Below are 16569 nucleotides of genomic sequence, written 5' to 3'. Positions count from 1 at the left end.
CAGGTGATTGGTAACACCTGCGGCTTTATTTACAAGGCTCAGGGGAACCTTATTTTAAATGCACCGTATTCTAGAGTGTAAGAGTGCCATAAAACATAATTAGTATCCTTAATTGCAAACTGCTGCCATGTCCATAATTGCACAACAGTTCTGTTTTAACATACAGGTCACAGTTGGTCCTCCACATGTTCTAGCCCCTGCTAAATTCCACTTTCTGGGAATCACAAATGGGTAGAGTGCTGTTACACTCAGGTCCTGTTTCGGCGCTTCCCATATGTTTCTGGTTGCCCACTGTGAGAACAGGTTGCTTGGACTAGGTGAGGCAGGTCCAGCAGGCTTTTCCCATGTTCTTATCTTTCTTGGATTCCAGCTCCCATCAGCTCCAGCCAGTGCTGGAAACAGCAGCATCCTTGAAAGAGAACTGCATTCAAGGATCAGAAGAGGTGACAGGAACACTGAACTGGAGTCTTAAGGCATGCTAGAATTCAAAGCAGGTCTCAAGAGTTCTATGGAGTTGATGTCACAGGTGAGTCTTTTGTGAGCTTAAATGTTCCATCCCAGACAACTCATGTGCTGCCTCAGTGGGGCCTGTGGATTACACTACCTCTTCTCATCTTCCCTATGACCCCAAAGCCTCCCTCTGCCATAGAGAGGAAGGATGGAGCTTCTCCTTGGGCTCTCTGCCCTTTCCCAGTTGTTTTTGTCCTCCTCCACCACCTGTAAGTGACCACAGTCAGAGCTAGCACACTTGAGTTCTGTTCCCCATGTTATGGGAAGCAAAAAGGCGTGTGCAACCCAGAAACTCTTTAGGATTAAGTGGTATAACTGAATGGGAGGTTTCAAGTACAGAACATTAGCCCCTGACAATGAACTATGTATAAAGCTTATATTTTTAAAAAAGAAAAAGGTACCATGTGGCGTTCATTTGCACAGCCAATTAATTCATTTGACTAACCTGTACCATGGGTGGCACTGTGGGTTAAACCACAGAGCCTAGGACTTGCCGATCAGAAGGTCGGTGGTTTGAATCCCCACGACGGGGTGAGCTCCCATTGCCCAGTCCCTGCTCCTGCCAACCTAGCAGTTCAAAAGCACAAAGTGCAAGTAGATAAACAGGTACCACTCCGGCAGGAAGGTAATCGGCGTTTCTGTGTGCTGCTCTGGTTCGCCAGAAGCGGCTTAGTCCTGCTGGCCACATGACCCAGAAGCTGTACGCCAGCTCCCTCGGCCAGTAAAGCGAGATGAGCGCCGCAACCCCAGAGTCGGCCACGACTGGACCAGTCAGGGGTCCCTTTACCCTTTTTAACCTGTACCATATTGAGGGAGGGTGTGCAATACTGGTTTACATTAGAGGTTAACTCTAGAACTGGCCTGGCGTGTTGGTAAGCTATCAAAGACTCCTCCATTGGGGTTAACCACAGCTCAATATCCAAAGCCCCAACTAAAGCATGTATTACACATTGTACCACAGACAAGATGCAGGGAGATCCTACAATATTCTACTGTTCCTCTGTAGTCTGTAGCATCCGGCATCCCTGGACGAAATGGGACAAGTCTCCCTCCCCAGAAGAGAGAGAAGCCCTGGAAGCACCATGGTTAGTGAACATATTTGGCAATGGCAAAAGGTGCCAAGGAGTTGTCCTGAGCAGCTGGTGGGTCCTGACAGCAGCCAACTGTTTCCTACTGATGTGAGTAATGTGAGAGATTGGAAGTGCTTTTCTCCTAATGGAGTGCTAGCTCTGGTCCTAAGATGGTTGGTTCTGGAATGAAACAGAGTGCCTGAACAATGAACAGGCTGTTGTGGAGTAAGGTCTCGCCATTCAAGATCTGATAGCTATGGTTGATTATAAAATGACCTTCCATGTTTGCCTTGCAGGCAGCCAAGCAACGTAGAATTCACTGGCGCTCACGGACGTTTCAGCACCAAGACAGTGAGCCAGTTCATTTCACACCGGGGTTTCAGCTCTTGGGATGCACCACCCAACAATGACCTGGGACTCATTCTGCTTGGCCAGCCAGTTGATTTAAGGAAGCCAGACATATGGCCAGCTTGTGTCATTCGGAAAGAAAAACCCTATGACACACAAGAGGAATGTAGGATTATTGAGCGGAGACACGACGGTGAGTTTGGAGGTGCCCTGTCAAGGTCTGAGGGGGTTGTGCTAGTGGGGAAGGTGACCACAGCCCAGAGTCAAAGTCATAGGTACTAATAAGTCTACAAGTTATTTAAAAAGACTAAGTGTATGTGTCACATCTGTTAGAACCACTGTACTCAACTAATGTGTATTTGGCACATAGTTTAATATATTGAGAGTGTTGGGGTGATTATTACTAAATTATATTATTGTATAATTATATTATTATATAATATAAATTATATATCTTAGGGCTATGGAAATATTAGAAAAAATATGGTCAGTGAAGGCTTAGAAGTTAGAGAAGGCTATGTAGGAGAATTTGATTTTAAAAAAAAACGCATGCACACACACGCACAGCGCTGAGACTGATGAGTGCTGGAGTGGATCCCTGGAGTTTGGCTAACAGGCCTTGCAGTTTATAGTCATCTCTCCTTCTTCACAGGGTCCTTCAGATGGTCAGTGAAGGAGATCATTGTGCATACTTTGGTGACATCGGAATGTGCCAAGCAATGGCCTGACATAGGCAAATCATGGAACTTGTGTGTTTCAAGAGAGGCACCTAATGACACAAACTGCATGGTAATCCCTTATGAATGGATTCAGGGTTGATTGTGTGAATGGACACACACACACACACACACACACACACACACACACACACACTTTACACCAGCCCTAGTAAAGGTTAAGGTAAAGGACCCCTGACAGTTAAGTCCAGTCATGAAAGACTCTGGTCATCTTGCTTTACTGGCCGAGGGAGCCAACGTTTGTCCGCAGACGGTTTTTCTGGGTCGTTTACCTTCCCGCCAGAGCAGTACCTATTTATCTACTTGCACTTTGACATGCTTTCGAACGTCTAGGTTGGCAGGAGCTAGACCTGGCCACAAAAAAATCCTTCCCATTGATCACGTTGGGGAGGAGGGAATAAACAATGGCCACTTGCACACACAAAAATTGTCCAGACCACATCTCCACAACAGAGTATAGGATATGGGGTGACTCACTCATCAACCCATCACAGCTCATTACCATTTGTATATAAATCCCACACAGGGAGACCAGATAATAGGGTGCACAGCATGTGTCTGTATCTCTCTGAATTCATGTTGTACACATAAGGCTCACAAAAGGGAACCTTGGCCATGGGAAACAGGGAGAAAGGGTACTTTGTACAGAGTAGAAGTCTCTTGTACAAAGCAACCTGTCTCCAGAAAAACCCAGGAGCTTAAGCATTGCTAACATTTCTTCTCTTCCTGGATCCCTTGCCAGGTGCCTTTTCTCCAGCAAATGGGGTACGAGGACAGAGTACTTCACACAATGCTATTGTTGTTGTCATATCTCTTTGCATTTTGTGATGCAGGAAGATGTGTTAAGGCAAATCCCTATTGATTTGGGGTCCTTGTTCAAAATTCAAAAAGGCAGCTCCATATGAGAAGGGCAGCACTTCCCTCATACTTCAGCAACGGCCAGCAAATTGTGATTCTGTATTCCAAACCAACTCTACCTCATCAGTTCTCTAGTGGGTGCCCATTCTGTACTTCCCTTTTCTAGTCACCATTTTGTATATGTGGGAAGTTAGATCTGGTCTTATACTATTTGATAGGACCAATGGGATTAGAAAGGAACTACAGTCAGCAGAGGGGAAGGGAAGATTGGCCAAGGTTTGGAAATACCAGAATTCTAATGGGATTTATTTTTTTAAGTGTGAGTGTATAGGACACCAACAAACATTACCAGAAAGCACAAATAGTTTTGTGGAAGAAATGAAGGGCGGGGATGACAGGGACACCTTTTCTTCATTCTGGACACATCCTGTCATGTTTCACCTGCTGGTGCGGACAGGAAACAGCACAATCAAACAAAATAATTGCCTCTTCATGCCAACTGCAGCATAGCTGAGGAGCTGGAAAAAAACTACTGAGCTCCTATGCTTCCCAAGAGGCCACCTTTCTTACTGCTTTTAGTGGCACAGACCCTTTTTTATCATCTGCTTTAGTTGTCTCATTCCATATCTGATTATCATGCTCTCTTTTCTGCTACAGGTGTCTGTAGGCAGTCCTGTGATTTGTCGTGACCCTGGCAGCGGGCACTGGGAAGTGATGGGTGTTGTGTCCCAGAGCTTACACGACTGCACAGCTCCTATCCTGGCTTCTCAGATTTTATCCCATTTGAAGTGGCTGAGTCAAGAAGGAGCACTTGGTCCGCAACTGAAAGATAGCGAGACCCCTAATGGTGAATTGTCTCCCCAAGCAATCACACCATTATATGCTCTGTCTGAAACAGAAGGAAAATTATCTTCAACAACTGGAGAATCTGTAACATTCCCAACAGGCATAGTATTCACATCAACAGCACAAACAACCACACAAGTCCCACAAGCGTCTATAACACCCCCAATTGTGGAACAAGAATCTGAGGCATCTGAAGCAGTTGGACCTGTTGAACCATCAGAAGTAGCTTTGACATCCAACCCCCCACTGTTGGATTCTACCTTTACAAATGAACTCTCATCGCCAGAAGCTACAAAACCATTGACTGTAATACCTACAACTTCAGTGCACTCTACATCTGAACTCAATAGACTACAGTCAGTAGTCACAATAGTTGCAGCAGATAATCATGTAAATTTCACAACATCCACAACAATTCAGAAAACATCCACAACAACACAGTCCCTCCCCAATATCACAACACCCCATGTAACACTTACAACTACCAGACACTCCCCATTTTTATCATCTTCAACAACTGGACAGACATCTACAATGGCCAGAGAAACATCTTCTGTAGTGTCTTCCACACTTGAACATCTATCTTCTGCAACATCTACAAATGCACTAAAATCCACAACAGTGCAGAAGTCGTCCACAACAGCAGGGCATTCGTCCACAACAACAGGGCAGTCCACAACAACAGGGCATTCATCCATAACAGCAGGACAGTCATCCACAACAACAGGGCAGTCGTCCACAACAGCAGGACAGTCCACAACAACAGGGCAGTCGTCCACAACAACAGGGCATTCGTCCACAACAACAGGGCATTCGTCCACAACAGCAGGACAGTCATCCACAACAACAGGGCATTCGTCCACAACAACAGGGCATTCGTCCACAACAGCAGGACAGTTGTCCACAACAGCAGGACAGTCGTCCACAACAACAGGGCAGTCGTCCACAACAGCAGGGCAGTCGTCCACAACAGCAGGGCAGTCGTCCACAACAGCAGGGCATTCGCCCACAACAACAGGGCAGTCGTCCACAACAACAGGGCATTCGCCCACAACAACAGGGCATTCGCCCACAACAACAGGGCATTCGCCCACAACAACAGGGCAGTCGTCCACAACAACAGGGCAGTCGTCCACAACAACAGGGCAGTCGTCCACAACAACAGGGCAGTCGTCCACAACAACAGGGCAGTCGTCCACAACATCCTCTACAACCAACCAAATATCTGTAACATCCACAATACACTCAACAGAAATGTCAGCTGTTGTACAGCCACATATAATAATAATACCTGCTACCACTTCACAGCCGCAAACGCCTCCTTCAACAGCCGTAGCATCCATACCAGACACTTACATCAACCAAGGTGCTCCTGTTCATATTGTTGTAGCTAGGCCACAGTTCCCCAAGAGTAAACGCGAGGAAGGCCCATCTCCTGGCCCTTCCCTAGCATTACTTGCCCCACCTAGTGTAACCATAATGCCCAACTTGCAACTCCCTGTACAGGTGACGCTGAAACAGTGTGAGATGGGACTGGCATGGGATGCCAACTCCCATACCTACCAACTTAACAAGATGGCAGTTCTTACGGATCGCAAATTTGGTGAGTACATGTACTCCCCACCCCTGAAAAATAATAATAATAATAATGGGGAGATCTGAGGAACTGGTTATGTGTGTGCCACCAGTTGCTCCCCCGTCATTCTGTCGGGAAATAGACTGTACTGGATAATATTACTTCAGACTTCTATTAGATAAACTGAGAACTGAAGGCAAGCAAATTCATTTCTAATATGTTGGTCTTTCCGTTCAGGATGTGGGCTGCGGCCTGGTTTTGTGCCCAAATGCCCAAGCTGCTCTGAGGCGGAGTTGGGGGAATTTCCCTGGGTTGTTGCTCTCAAGCTGCCCATCCGGCATTTCTGTGCTGGCTCCATTCTCAACCCCTGGTGGATTTTAACCTCAGCCAACTGTGCCAACCTTATGTAAGTATCCTGTTATTCAGGTTGATCTAGTTCAAGATGGGTGCATTGTCATGGTCTCTCTCTCTCTCTCTCTCTCTCTCTCTCTCTCTCTCTCTCTCTCTCTCTCTCTCTCTCTCTCTCTCTGCATTTTCAATTTTACAGTACACCATACACATTTTACCTTATACTATTTTTTACAGACTTCCCAACCTAACCTTCAGTGACATTAACAGAATCTTAGTTTGCTGCATTTCCGTTGTTTTCTACACCTTATTTTAATTCTACCAATTCCTTCGTTTTATTTTACTGTTGTTCAAACGGTTGCTTGCAGGCCAGTTGTAATATCATTTCTCTTTAGGTACTCTCTGAAATATTCCCACTCAGCCCTTGTCCTCCCTTCATCACAATCCCTTATTTTAGAAGTCATGCTTGCTAATTCTGCAAACTGTCAGTTTATCGAACAATTGCTTTTCTGTTGGAATAGCTTTGTCTTTCCAAATCTTTGCATACATAATTCTTGTAGCAACTGTGGCATATAAAAATATGTTACACACCTTTTTTGGTAGCTCCTCTCCTATGATGGCTAGCTGGAAGGCTTCAGGTTTTGAGGGGGAAGGTGAATTTAAACATTTTTTAAAAATTATTCATAGACTATCTCCCAATGTTTTTTGTTGTTTTTTTAATTTATATTTATTGAAGTTTTAACAATAAACTCAACAATTACAATAACAACAAAAACCACTGCACACTACACAGATACAAAAAAGAAAAAATTGGAACAGAAAAGAAAAATAGACAGTCAAACGCGTATAAGAGAAAAAGAAGAAGAAAAACAACACATAAAATTATACTTTCCAAAATGCCCTTTCATTAACTTGTTCCTTTGACTTCCTCTCGCCTCCTTTTTTGCATTCTATTTTAATTTGTTGATTTAGCAAATCCTTCTAATTTAACATTACCTGCTTTTTCATAATATTATATTACACACAATCTTAAAAATAACTTATGCAAAAGTCAAATTGTTTAATACCAGTCTCTTTCTAAACCTCTTTAATTTTGCCAAATTTCTGTAAATAGTCTTTAAATTTCTTCCAATCTTCTTCCACCTTCTCTTCTCCCTGGTCTCGAATTCTGCTGGTCATTTCTGCCATTTCCATGTAGTCGATCATCTTCATCTGCCAATCTTCCCGGGTGGGTAAATCTTGTGTCTTCCAATGTTTTGCAATAAGTATTCTTGCTGCTGTCGTAGCATACATAAAAAAGGTTCTATCCTTCTTTGGCACCAATTGTCCGACCATGCCCAAGAGAAAGGCCTCTGGTTTTTTCAGGAAGGTATACTTGAGTACCCTTTTAATTTCATTATAGATCATTTCCCAATGTTTTTTGATTTCTTGCAAGGTCACCACATATGTGTTAGGAATCCTTCCTCCTCTGAGCATATCTAACAGGGTTTAGAGCCCCTTTTGTACATTTTGATGAATCTTGTGGGCATCAGGTACCACCTATACAAATTTTTAAATATATTCTCTTTCATCTGATAACAAGCTGAAAAATTAATTTTTCGGTGCCATACATAGCATGGCAACTGCAGAAGGGGGGAAACAGAATATTATAAATAAAATTGCAGTGGTAGACCAAAATTCTAAAGATATAAGGAATGAATTTCAATGGTTTTACTCAAAACTGTACTTTTATCTGCCCTGAATCCTTCAACATTCAGCTTACTGGATGTCTCAAAGTTCTAGTGTTATGAAACACCACTCACTTCCTCCATAATTTTATGCATTTCTATCATGCCTCCTCTTACGCATCTTTTCTTTAAAGTAAAAAGCCCCAAAAAGCTCCTATCAGCTTTCCTGATAGGAGAGTTGCTCCATCTCCTTGATCATTTTGGTTGCCCATTTCTGAACCTTTTTCAGCTCTACAATAAATACTCTTTTTGAGCTGTGGTGACCAGAACTGTACACAGTATTCCAAAGGTGTTTGTACTATGACTTGAATAACTGCATTGTGATATCAGCATTTTTATTTTCAAGTGGAATTTACCTTTCCACAGCTGCCACACATCTTCATCAAGCTATCCACTATGACCCCTTGGTCTCGTTCCTGGTCAATCACCACCACTTTGGAGCCCATGAGTGTATAAGTCAAATGAAGTTGTTGTTGTTTGCCCATGTATACATTTGCATTTGCCATTTTACTTTGAATTGCATTTGCCTTTTTACTGCTGTTCACTCTTACAAAATATATTGCTGCCCCAAGCACCTGTTTGCTACCAGTATCGCATCTATTTTAAAATGCTGAATTTTATGGTGGTGGTGGTGGTGGTGTTGTTGTTGTTGTTGTTGTTGTTGTTGTTGTTGTTTTATACTGCCCTTCTTCCTAGGATCACAGGGTGTTTACTAGCATGCTAGAACAGTATGCATTTTTATCCTTCCCAGTGATTTCCAGACTTGTGCTGAGTTGTGCCTTAAAAAGTTACCCAGCCACCACATTGGAACATGCATTCATCATTCTGTGCCCACTGAAGTAGGAAGTCCTTATGTAGCATTAATAACCTTCCCACCCCAAATATATGTCATTTGTTTTACATGCTGTGCAGGTGTTATGGGGCCACAGAAGCACATTTTATTTGATTGCATTTTATATAAAGTTCACAGTTCATATAATAAAAGTTCAAATAACAACAGTATCTACAATAGAGTGCTTAATACCAGTGGCGTAGCGTGAGTTCTCAGCACCTGGGGCAAGGCAAGTAATTTGCACCCCCTAACCTGTGGATTTGCGCCCCCAACCCATGGATTTGCGCCCCCTAACCCTAACCCCCAGATGTTGTGGCCGGCCCCCCTGCACCCCCCACGCTACGCCACTGCTTAATACCTGCTTCTGCAACATGTTGTGTGGAGTTGCTGAAACTACAGTATTATGTTGCTGTATCTCTGTTTCAGAAAAAAATCAGAAGCTTTGGCCCTGGTGCAGGCTGGTCTAGTTGACATCTCCAAGGCAACATATTCAGTGCAGACCCACCAGTCTCTGACACACCCAAACTGGTTGGAGCACAGGGACCTTCACAACCTGGGCCTTTTGCAATTGGAGGAGCCACTGGAATTTGGTCCCTTTGTTGCACCCGTGTGTCTCTCAGACAAGGCAGATGCAATAGGTGACTTCAGAAATTGTTGGCTTCCAGGCTGGTCTGTGCTGGAAGGTGAGTGGTGCACTTGCTTTCTCCTTGTACACTGTGATCTGAATTGCACAGGGAGGGGCTCTCTTAAATGACCTTGTTGGTTCTTCCAGTCTCTGTGATTCTGTGAGCAAGATTGCATATCAGTTAGTAGTTAGGGTCCCCAGAAAAGATACCCAAGAAAGATAAGTCTGTTTGGTATTGTGCATGAAAGGTATAATGCCAGTGTCACATCACTCTTGCGAGCAGCCAAAGAGCTGGCTTGTTGTTTCAGATAAGTCTGGGAATATCAACCTTCCACAGCTCATATTCATGGACACTCCTGTCCACTCTCTATCCTGTCCATTGTTCACTCTCTATCCCAATATTCCTTTTCTTTTGCCCTGGTCTGGACTCTTCTCCTTATTCCTCTTGCCCACTTCAACTTTCAGCCCTCCTGTTCCCATCTGTTCACTTTCTTTATCCTACTATAGGGGTGGGGAACTTGCAGTACTCCAGTTGCTAAGGGACTCCAACTCCCACTGGCCTCAGCCAACATTGCCAAAGGTCATGTATGATGGGAGCTGTAGTCTGGCAACAGCTGGAAGGTGAAAGGACCCTCATCTCTGTGCCCTGCTGGTGGCCACCACTGAGGGCCTGGATTTATGCTGCCTAACTTGAGGGCAGATGGTGCTACCCCCATGTGTTCTCTCCCTGCTGTAGGAGGCCCTGCTGTGCTGCTGAGACATCCCCTAGACATCCTGAGCATCACCAGCTGCGACCAGCTTGGAGAGCAGCTCTCCAATGCCATATTCTGTATCAAGGCTCAAATGGGCCCAGAAGGAGTCTGCACGGTGAGAGAGATCATCATTATGACCCACCTCCACCGCTTTTTGACTCGGCGCTGATATCAGCTGGCTGTGGATTAAAAAGTCAGTCTCCTCACCCATTTGTTAAACTGAAGAGGTTAAAAGACATAATTCCTGCCTGCCACACATAGCTTTTTCAGGTGTACAACAGCACCTAGATATTGCATGTTCTCTGCCTCTCTGTCTCTCTCATACTGCTATCATGGATCCAGTGGATGAGTATTTACAAATTAGCTTGAGACATGGTTTGCATAAAGTAGAGGCGGCATGTCAAAACAGGAAGTGCCGCCTTGCCCTGCCACTGCTGCTACCATAAAGGTAAAGGGACCCCTGACCATTACGCCATTTACCTTCCCGCCGGAGCGGTACCTATTTATCTACTTGCACTTTGACGTGCTCTCGAACTGCTAGGTTGGCAGGAGCAGGGACCGAGCAACGGGAGCTCACCCCGCTGCGGGGATTTGAACCGCCAACCTTCTGATCGGCAAGTCCTAGGCCCTGTGGTTTAACCCACAGCGCCACCCGCATCCCTTTCCTGCTGCCAATTTTGGGTGAGATATCACTGAAATTGCACAAGATGGTACATGCTCCACAAGGTCTTGCAAAATTTCGGATGCGATTTCAGCCAAAATTGGCACCAATACTAGCAGCACTTCTGTGCCAACAGTGGGTCAGGTGGGGCACCTGCTGGGCTAAAGCCTTGGGGGCTCCTGCTGTTTGAGACAGCCACTGAGCCAGCTCTAGCACAAAGTGCCCCACAGAAAGCAGGTCAACTGCTGTTTGAAAGAGTGTAATGGTTGGGAAGTTTCTTTTGTACCTACCGGTACTTCTCTTTCTCATTTTCTCTTCCTTCTCCCTCCTCCTATCCAGGGTGATGTGGGCTCTCCGCTGATCTGCCCTGACCCCCAGGGTGGGGCCTGGCTTCAGCTGGGGGTGCTGAGCAGTTTTGATGAAGCCTGCTCTCGCCCCTATGTCTTCAGCAGTCTGCCCCACTACCTGCCCTGGCTGGAGAGGACCACAAAGGTTGCAGGGTATCGTTACAATCGCACAGTTCCTTGGAAACACCCGAGGCCTACAAAAAATCTTAGGCAGCTACAGAAACCAGAGAGTGAGTGATAGCTTGGAATTTCTCATGTGAGCTGCTTTAAAACATGTGTCCCTTCTCCCCCAGGTCACTGTGGCCTGTACATACGATGGCACAATGCCTTCCAGAGCACCCCTAACAGGAATGGCATTCCATGTACATTTCCTGCTGTGTAGAGTTAGCTTCCCTTGCCCTGCTATTGTCCTCTCCCCCACCAAACACTGACCCAGCCTCTTTGCCCTCTTCAGCCCTGGCTGCATGGATCTCAGCACAATTGTCCTTGCCCTGGCAAGTGCTCATCGCCACATGTGAGAATCAGAGCTGCGGGGGCTCAATTCTGAACCGCTACTGGGTGTTGACTACAGCACAGTGTGTTCAGCAGACGTAAGTGATGCCCCCATTCTCCTGGCCTTCTTCAGAATCAGTGTCAAATGGGAGAAGCATGGCGGGCCAACTTAGGCCCACAGGCTAGAGGTTCTCTAGCCCTCTGTTAGGAGATCAGAGCCCATGACCTTTGCGGGACTTTAGTTCATTACCAATACAGTGGTACCTTGGGTTAAGAACTTAATTCATTCTGGAGGTCTGTTCTTAACCTGAAACTGTTCTTAACCTGAAGACCACTTTAGCTAATGGGGCCTCCCAATGCCGCTGTGCCACCACTGCACGATTTCTGTTCTCATCCTGAAGCAAAGTTCTTAACCCAAGGTAATATTTCTGGGTTAGTGGAGTCTGTAACCTGAAGCGTATGTAACCTGAGGTACCACTGTATTCACCCATTCTGTGCTACATGGGAGGGTAGGGAGACATTTCATTACAGGGTGAATGTGAAAGAGGCACACCTATTTTGTTCACCAAGGCTGTAGGACATGAGTAGGCAAACAAAGGCCCAGGGGCCGGATCCAGCCCAATTGCCTTCTAAATCCGACCTGCGGATGGTCTGGGAATCAGCGTGTTTTTACACGAGTAGAATGTGTCCTTTTATTTAAAATGCATCTCTGGGATATTTGTGGGGCATAGGAATTTGTTCTTTTTCCCCCTCCAAAATATAGTCTGGCCCCCCACAAGGTCTGAGGGACAGTGGACCAGCCCCCTGCTGAAAAAGTTTGCTGACCCCTGCTGTAGGATATAGCTGCCCGATGAGCTCAGACAACATGAACAGAAGCAAGAAAAAGGCGCAGATTAATTTTAACATAGGTTAACATCAAGTTTACCATAGTTTATGAAGAAGTTGTTACTTTGAATAAACTATGTAAACATAGCTGAGCCTGCTGCCTGCCCTGTCTCATCATTATGGGTCCTAAAGGTAAAGGTAAAGGGACTCCTGACCATTGGGTCCAGTTGTGGCCGACTCTGGGGTTGCAGCGCTCACCTCGCTTTATTGGCCGAGGGAGCCGGTGTACAGCTTCCGGGTCGAACCAGAGCAGCGCACGGAAACACCGTTTACCTTCCCGCCAGAGTGGTACCTATTTATCTACTTGCACTTTGACGTGCTTTCAAACTGCTAGGTTAGCAGGAGCTAGGATAGAGCAATGGGAGCTCACAATGGAGTTGGAGTCGATAACAGCCAGAGCCAACTGATTCTAGTTTTGTCCCCATACTGCTCCCTGCGGAGTTCTGCAAGGGCAACACAGAAACTAAGGAGGAGGAAGAAGCAGACAGCTAGGGCCATCACCTGAACTGGTTGTAGCTTAGAAGGCAGGTGGGTAGGGGCTTAGGGCAGACTGAGGTTGGTGGGGCAGAGCCACCAAGGCCTACACTATTCCCTTTGCCTTGTTGCTTTTCCTTTGACCCAAAACAGAGTTATTCCAGGCCCCCCCTTTACTGTTTGCAGGAACCCAGCAAACATAGCTGTCTTTGTGAGGCTGACACACCCCAAGGGCCACGCCAGAGGCATCCATGTTGCTGCAATTTACCCTTATGAGGAGACGGCGCAGTACAGTCTCTCTGGCAGCTCCAACGTGGCTCTGCTGCTCCTCCAGAAGCCCATCGCCTTTGACCAACATGTGGCTGCTATGGCGTACTTCCCAAAGGAGCCCTGGGATAGCTGCAAAGTGATGGGTCTACAAATGATGCAATCTGGTATGCCAGAAGACTGACTGGGAGTTGGGTGGGAGTGGGGTGGAGGGAGAGGAAGAGAAGAGAGGGACCTTGCTATTGTTTAGGGTTGTATGCTCCAAGACTATTTCAAACAGTCTCTGTTCCTTAACATCAAATATCCCTTAGTACATTCATTTGGAAGCCCTGTGACACTGCATCAAGTTGCAGCATGATTTGTGAAGGCAGCCAATGGAGCTTAATCTGGCTTTTGCCCCCAACTACTGTGTGTGTGTGTGTGTGTGTGTGTGCGCGCGCGTGTGTGTGCGCGTGTGTGCGTGTATACACGCATGTGTGTGTGCTTGTGTGTGAACTGTAAGGATCAGCTGTGCTGAGTGGAAGTGGACAGTCCTTGAAGACACACCTACCAGGGACACATCTACTCTCCAAATCTATATTCCATCAATCTTTATGCAATTGCCATGCCTGCCTGCAAAAGAATCCTGAGCATTGTAGTTTGGCAAGGGTGCTGAGGCTTCTCAGCGATGCCTCACAGAGCAAAACATCCCCAGGGTTATCTGAGGAGAAGGAATGGCTATTAAATTAGTGCAAGTGTACCAGAAAGATGTTGAGAGGAACTCTTGACTGTCTCTGCCTCACGGCACCTCTTGTGTCTCCCTAGTAACATTTCTTAAATGACATGTTACATGCCATCATCATGCACATTGCAAATATCATCCAATGAAGTACAGTGAAAAAACACTGAAAGCAATGATGATATATCTCGTCTTGGCAGTTGCAGGAGGGGACCATATGTCTGTGGTAACGTGTCCCTCACAACATGTAAATTAGGCCCTGTGTTTATGGCGTAGATATGATGAAAGCATATGGCTAAAAGCGTAGGGAAGTTGTGGATTTTTCAGTGGTGCTAAACTAGATTATTATTGTGGTGATGGAAGCAGAGGTGGGGTGGGGGCACAATTCCTAAGACAAATTAGTTCAGGATAAAATGATGTGATTCAGCAGACAAATGTAGAGTCCAGGCATTTGGGAGTCAAGGCTGGATTCTGACAGGGTGGAGCTTGGGGCAGTATGCCATAGGATGGAGGAAGGATTCTGGAAGTTTTCTTTCCCAAAAGTGGGAAGTGAATTGGAAGCAGTTTGCTGGCTAATCACCCATCTTTTGACAGGTGAAATTGAGGCTGACTCCAGCGCATACCAAGTCAAGGTTCTGATGCCCTCAGACTGTGCCAAGGAACATCCTGGGGTCAATCCAGGCATGTACTGTGTTGTAAGAAATAGCTCTAGCTACCTGCCTGGTGCTGCTGTGAGTATCTCTCCAAACAGCCTCCAACCAAGCACTCACCTTCACACCTTGTGATGGGCCATTCTTGCTTCATTCTCTTCTTCTTCTCCCAGGTAGGTGAGGGTGCAGCCCTGCTGTGCCACTTGGAGGCCAAGAGCATGACATGGAGCCAGGTTGGCTTGATGAGTGAGCCCTTTCCGGGATCCCAGATGGTTGTTCTGTCCTCCAGCATCACCTCCTATGTGGACTGGATAGAAAAAACCTCCAGACAAGCCAAGCACCAATTATTCCTGCCCCGTGGGAGAGCAGCAGCCTGTGGACCAAGTAGCTGGATCCTCCTCCTGATCCTGTCATTGTTTAGGGAGGCAGAGTTAGGTTGAGCCCACGTATTAGTGTGTTCTCATTCCTACTGAAGGTGTTGCGTTGGACGATTCAGCTTCTGGAGTCGATTACCGGGTGCATGACTTTCCGTGCTGGAGGTGGCCCCGCTCTCCTCATCTCTGCAGGCACCATGGGATATCCACAACAAATTGCCAGGTGAAGGGCAGTTGCTACAGTTGCCTCCAGCAGTGGTCTATCAAGTCTCAGCTGGGATGGCCCCCATGAGCACCTTTTCGGATAATGCCATCAGCTAGAGGCCTGTCCCTGGGAGTGAGAATCTAGAAACAAGTCTTGAGGCTACTGTGGACTTCTGCGCCAGCTATTGCTTCAGTAAATGAGAAAGTAACAAAAATGAGATGGAGATATTTCAATAATATGTAAGGCATCATCCCAAGGACTTTAATGGAGAAAGATAGAAAAACCATGGTAGACGTTCTGGAGAATTTTCCATACAATACATAGTAGACCCTCCAGATAACTTCTGATTTGTGCAGTCTCCCCTTCTCCGAAGCATGGTATTTGCATAGAATATGTGTCTGCAATTGGGAAGTATAGCTGATATCAGCACTTGGACTCTAATCTTATAATTAAAACTATGAATCAATAAAAAAAAATGCTCTCAAATACATTGTAGAGTTCAAGTCGGTATAAGGCCAATATAGGGCCTAGCACCGAAACTTCAAGTTCTTCTTTTCCTTGTTGGTGGCAAGGAAAAAATATGGAGGTGGGGTGTGTGCTGTACACACTTTCCAGATTACATTATCCAGGTTTTAGGCAAGTATTCTTTGGGGAGAGAACCCCAGCAGAGATTTACAATCACAAAACATGCAGCAAAGTAAAGCGTTGAAATATAGGCTCTCAGACCTAAAATATGCCCTTGTGAGTTCCAAAATAGTCCCCACTTTCCTTGGCATGGAAAAAGACCACATGTTTGGTAAGTTAAAAATGATTTGCTTGCAAACTCTTCAAAGGTTGGATTCATGCACTTTCCTATGGCATTCAGAAAATGTTACACAGGCAGTAAAACTTGGTTTCGTTATAAAGTGATAAAAGTTCCTAAATTATTGGTACAGGAACATAAGAGTGGCTTGTTAGAGCCATGCGGTCTGAGCTTAGAGCAACCAGGGATCATACCTCATACATGCTTAGCTTCTCAGGTAGACTGAGGTACAACAATAGCCTTGATTACCCTCCTCCCAAGGAGAGTGGGAGTGCCCTAGCTAAGCTTGGCAGACAGCTTACTCTATGGCATTTAACCCCTTCATGCATTACTTAGACTTAAACATGTTGGCTATATGAGGCTGGTTATCCCACATTTTTCATCCAAAGGATCCCCCCACAGGAACCATTTTCAGCCCCTCCCCCTTTTCTGGCAGAAACTTCACAGAGGCATGCAATAAGCTGT

The 16569-nt window shown here is 45.8% G+C and overlaps 1 protein-coding gene across 2 annotated transcripts; it reads left to right on the top strand.

Moving 5' to 3' along the window:
- Positions 1-555: 555 nt before the first annotated feature.
- LOC309360534 (uncharacterized protein) lies at positions 556-15792 on the top strand. 2 transcript variants are annotated; one of them, XM_081895092.1, is made up of 13 exons: positions 556-719; positions 1517-1595; positions 1877-2121; positions 2581-2717; positions 4181-5972; positions 6183-6351; positions 9279-9535; positions 10214-10344; positions 11230-11467; positions 11692-11827; positions 13275-13522; positions 14668-14804; positions 14897-15792. In XM_081895092.1, exons 1-13 carry the CDS (start codon positions 659-661, stop codon positions 15161-15163), a joined length of 3897 nt encoding a protein of 1298 aa, XP_081751218.1. In that variant the 5' UTR covers positions 556-658; the 3' UTR covers positions 15164-15792. The 2 variants fall into 2 exon arrangements, with proteins under 2 accessions (XP_081751218.1, XP_081751217.1); XM_081895091.1 differs by having other exon boundaries at positions 1517-1688.
- Positions 15793-16569: the final 777 nt, after the last annotated feature.

Source organism: Podarcis melisellensis (genome assembly GCF_964234715.1).
Source record: "Podarcis melisellensis genome assembly, chromosome: 17".
Taxonomy (NCBI): domain Eukaryota; kingdom Metazoa; phylum Chordata; class Lepidosauria; order Squamata; family Lacertidae; genus Podarcis; species Podarcis melisellensis.
The sequence above is the reverse complement of the archived record's forward strand: the minus strand, read 5'-3'. Positions and strand labels throughout refer to the sequence as shown.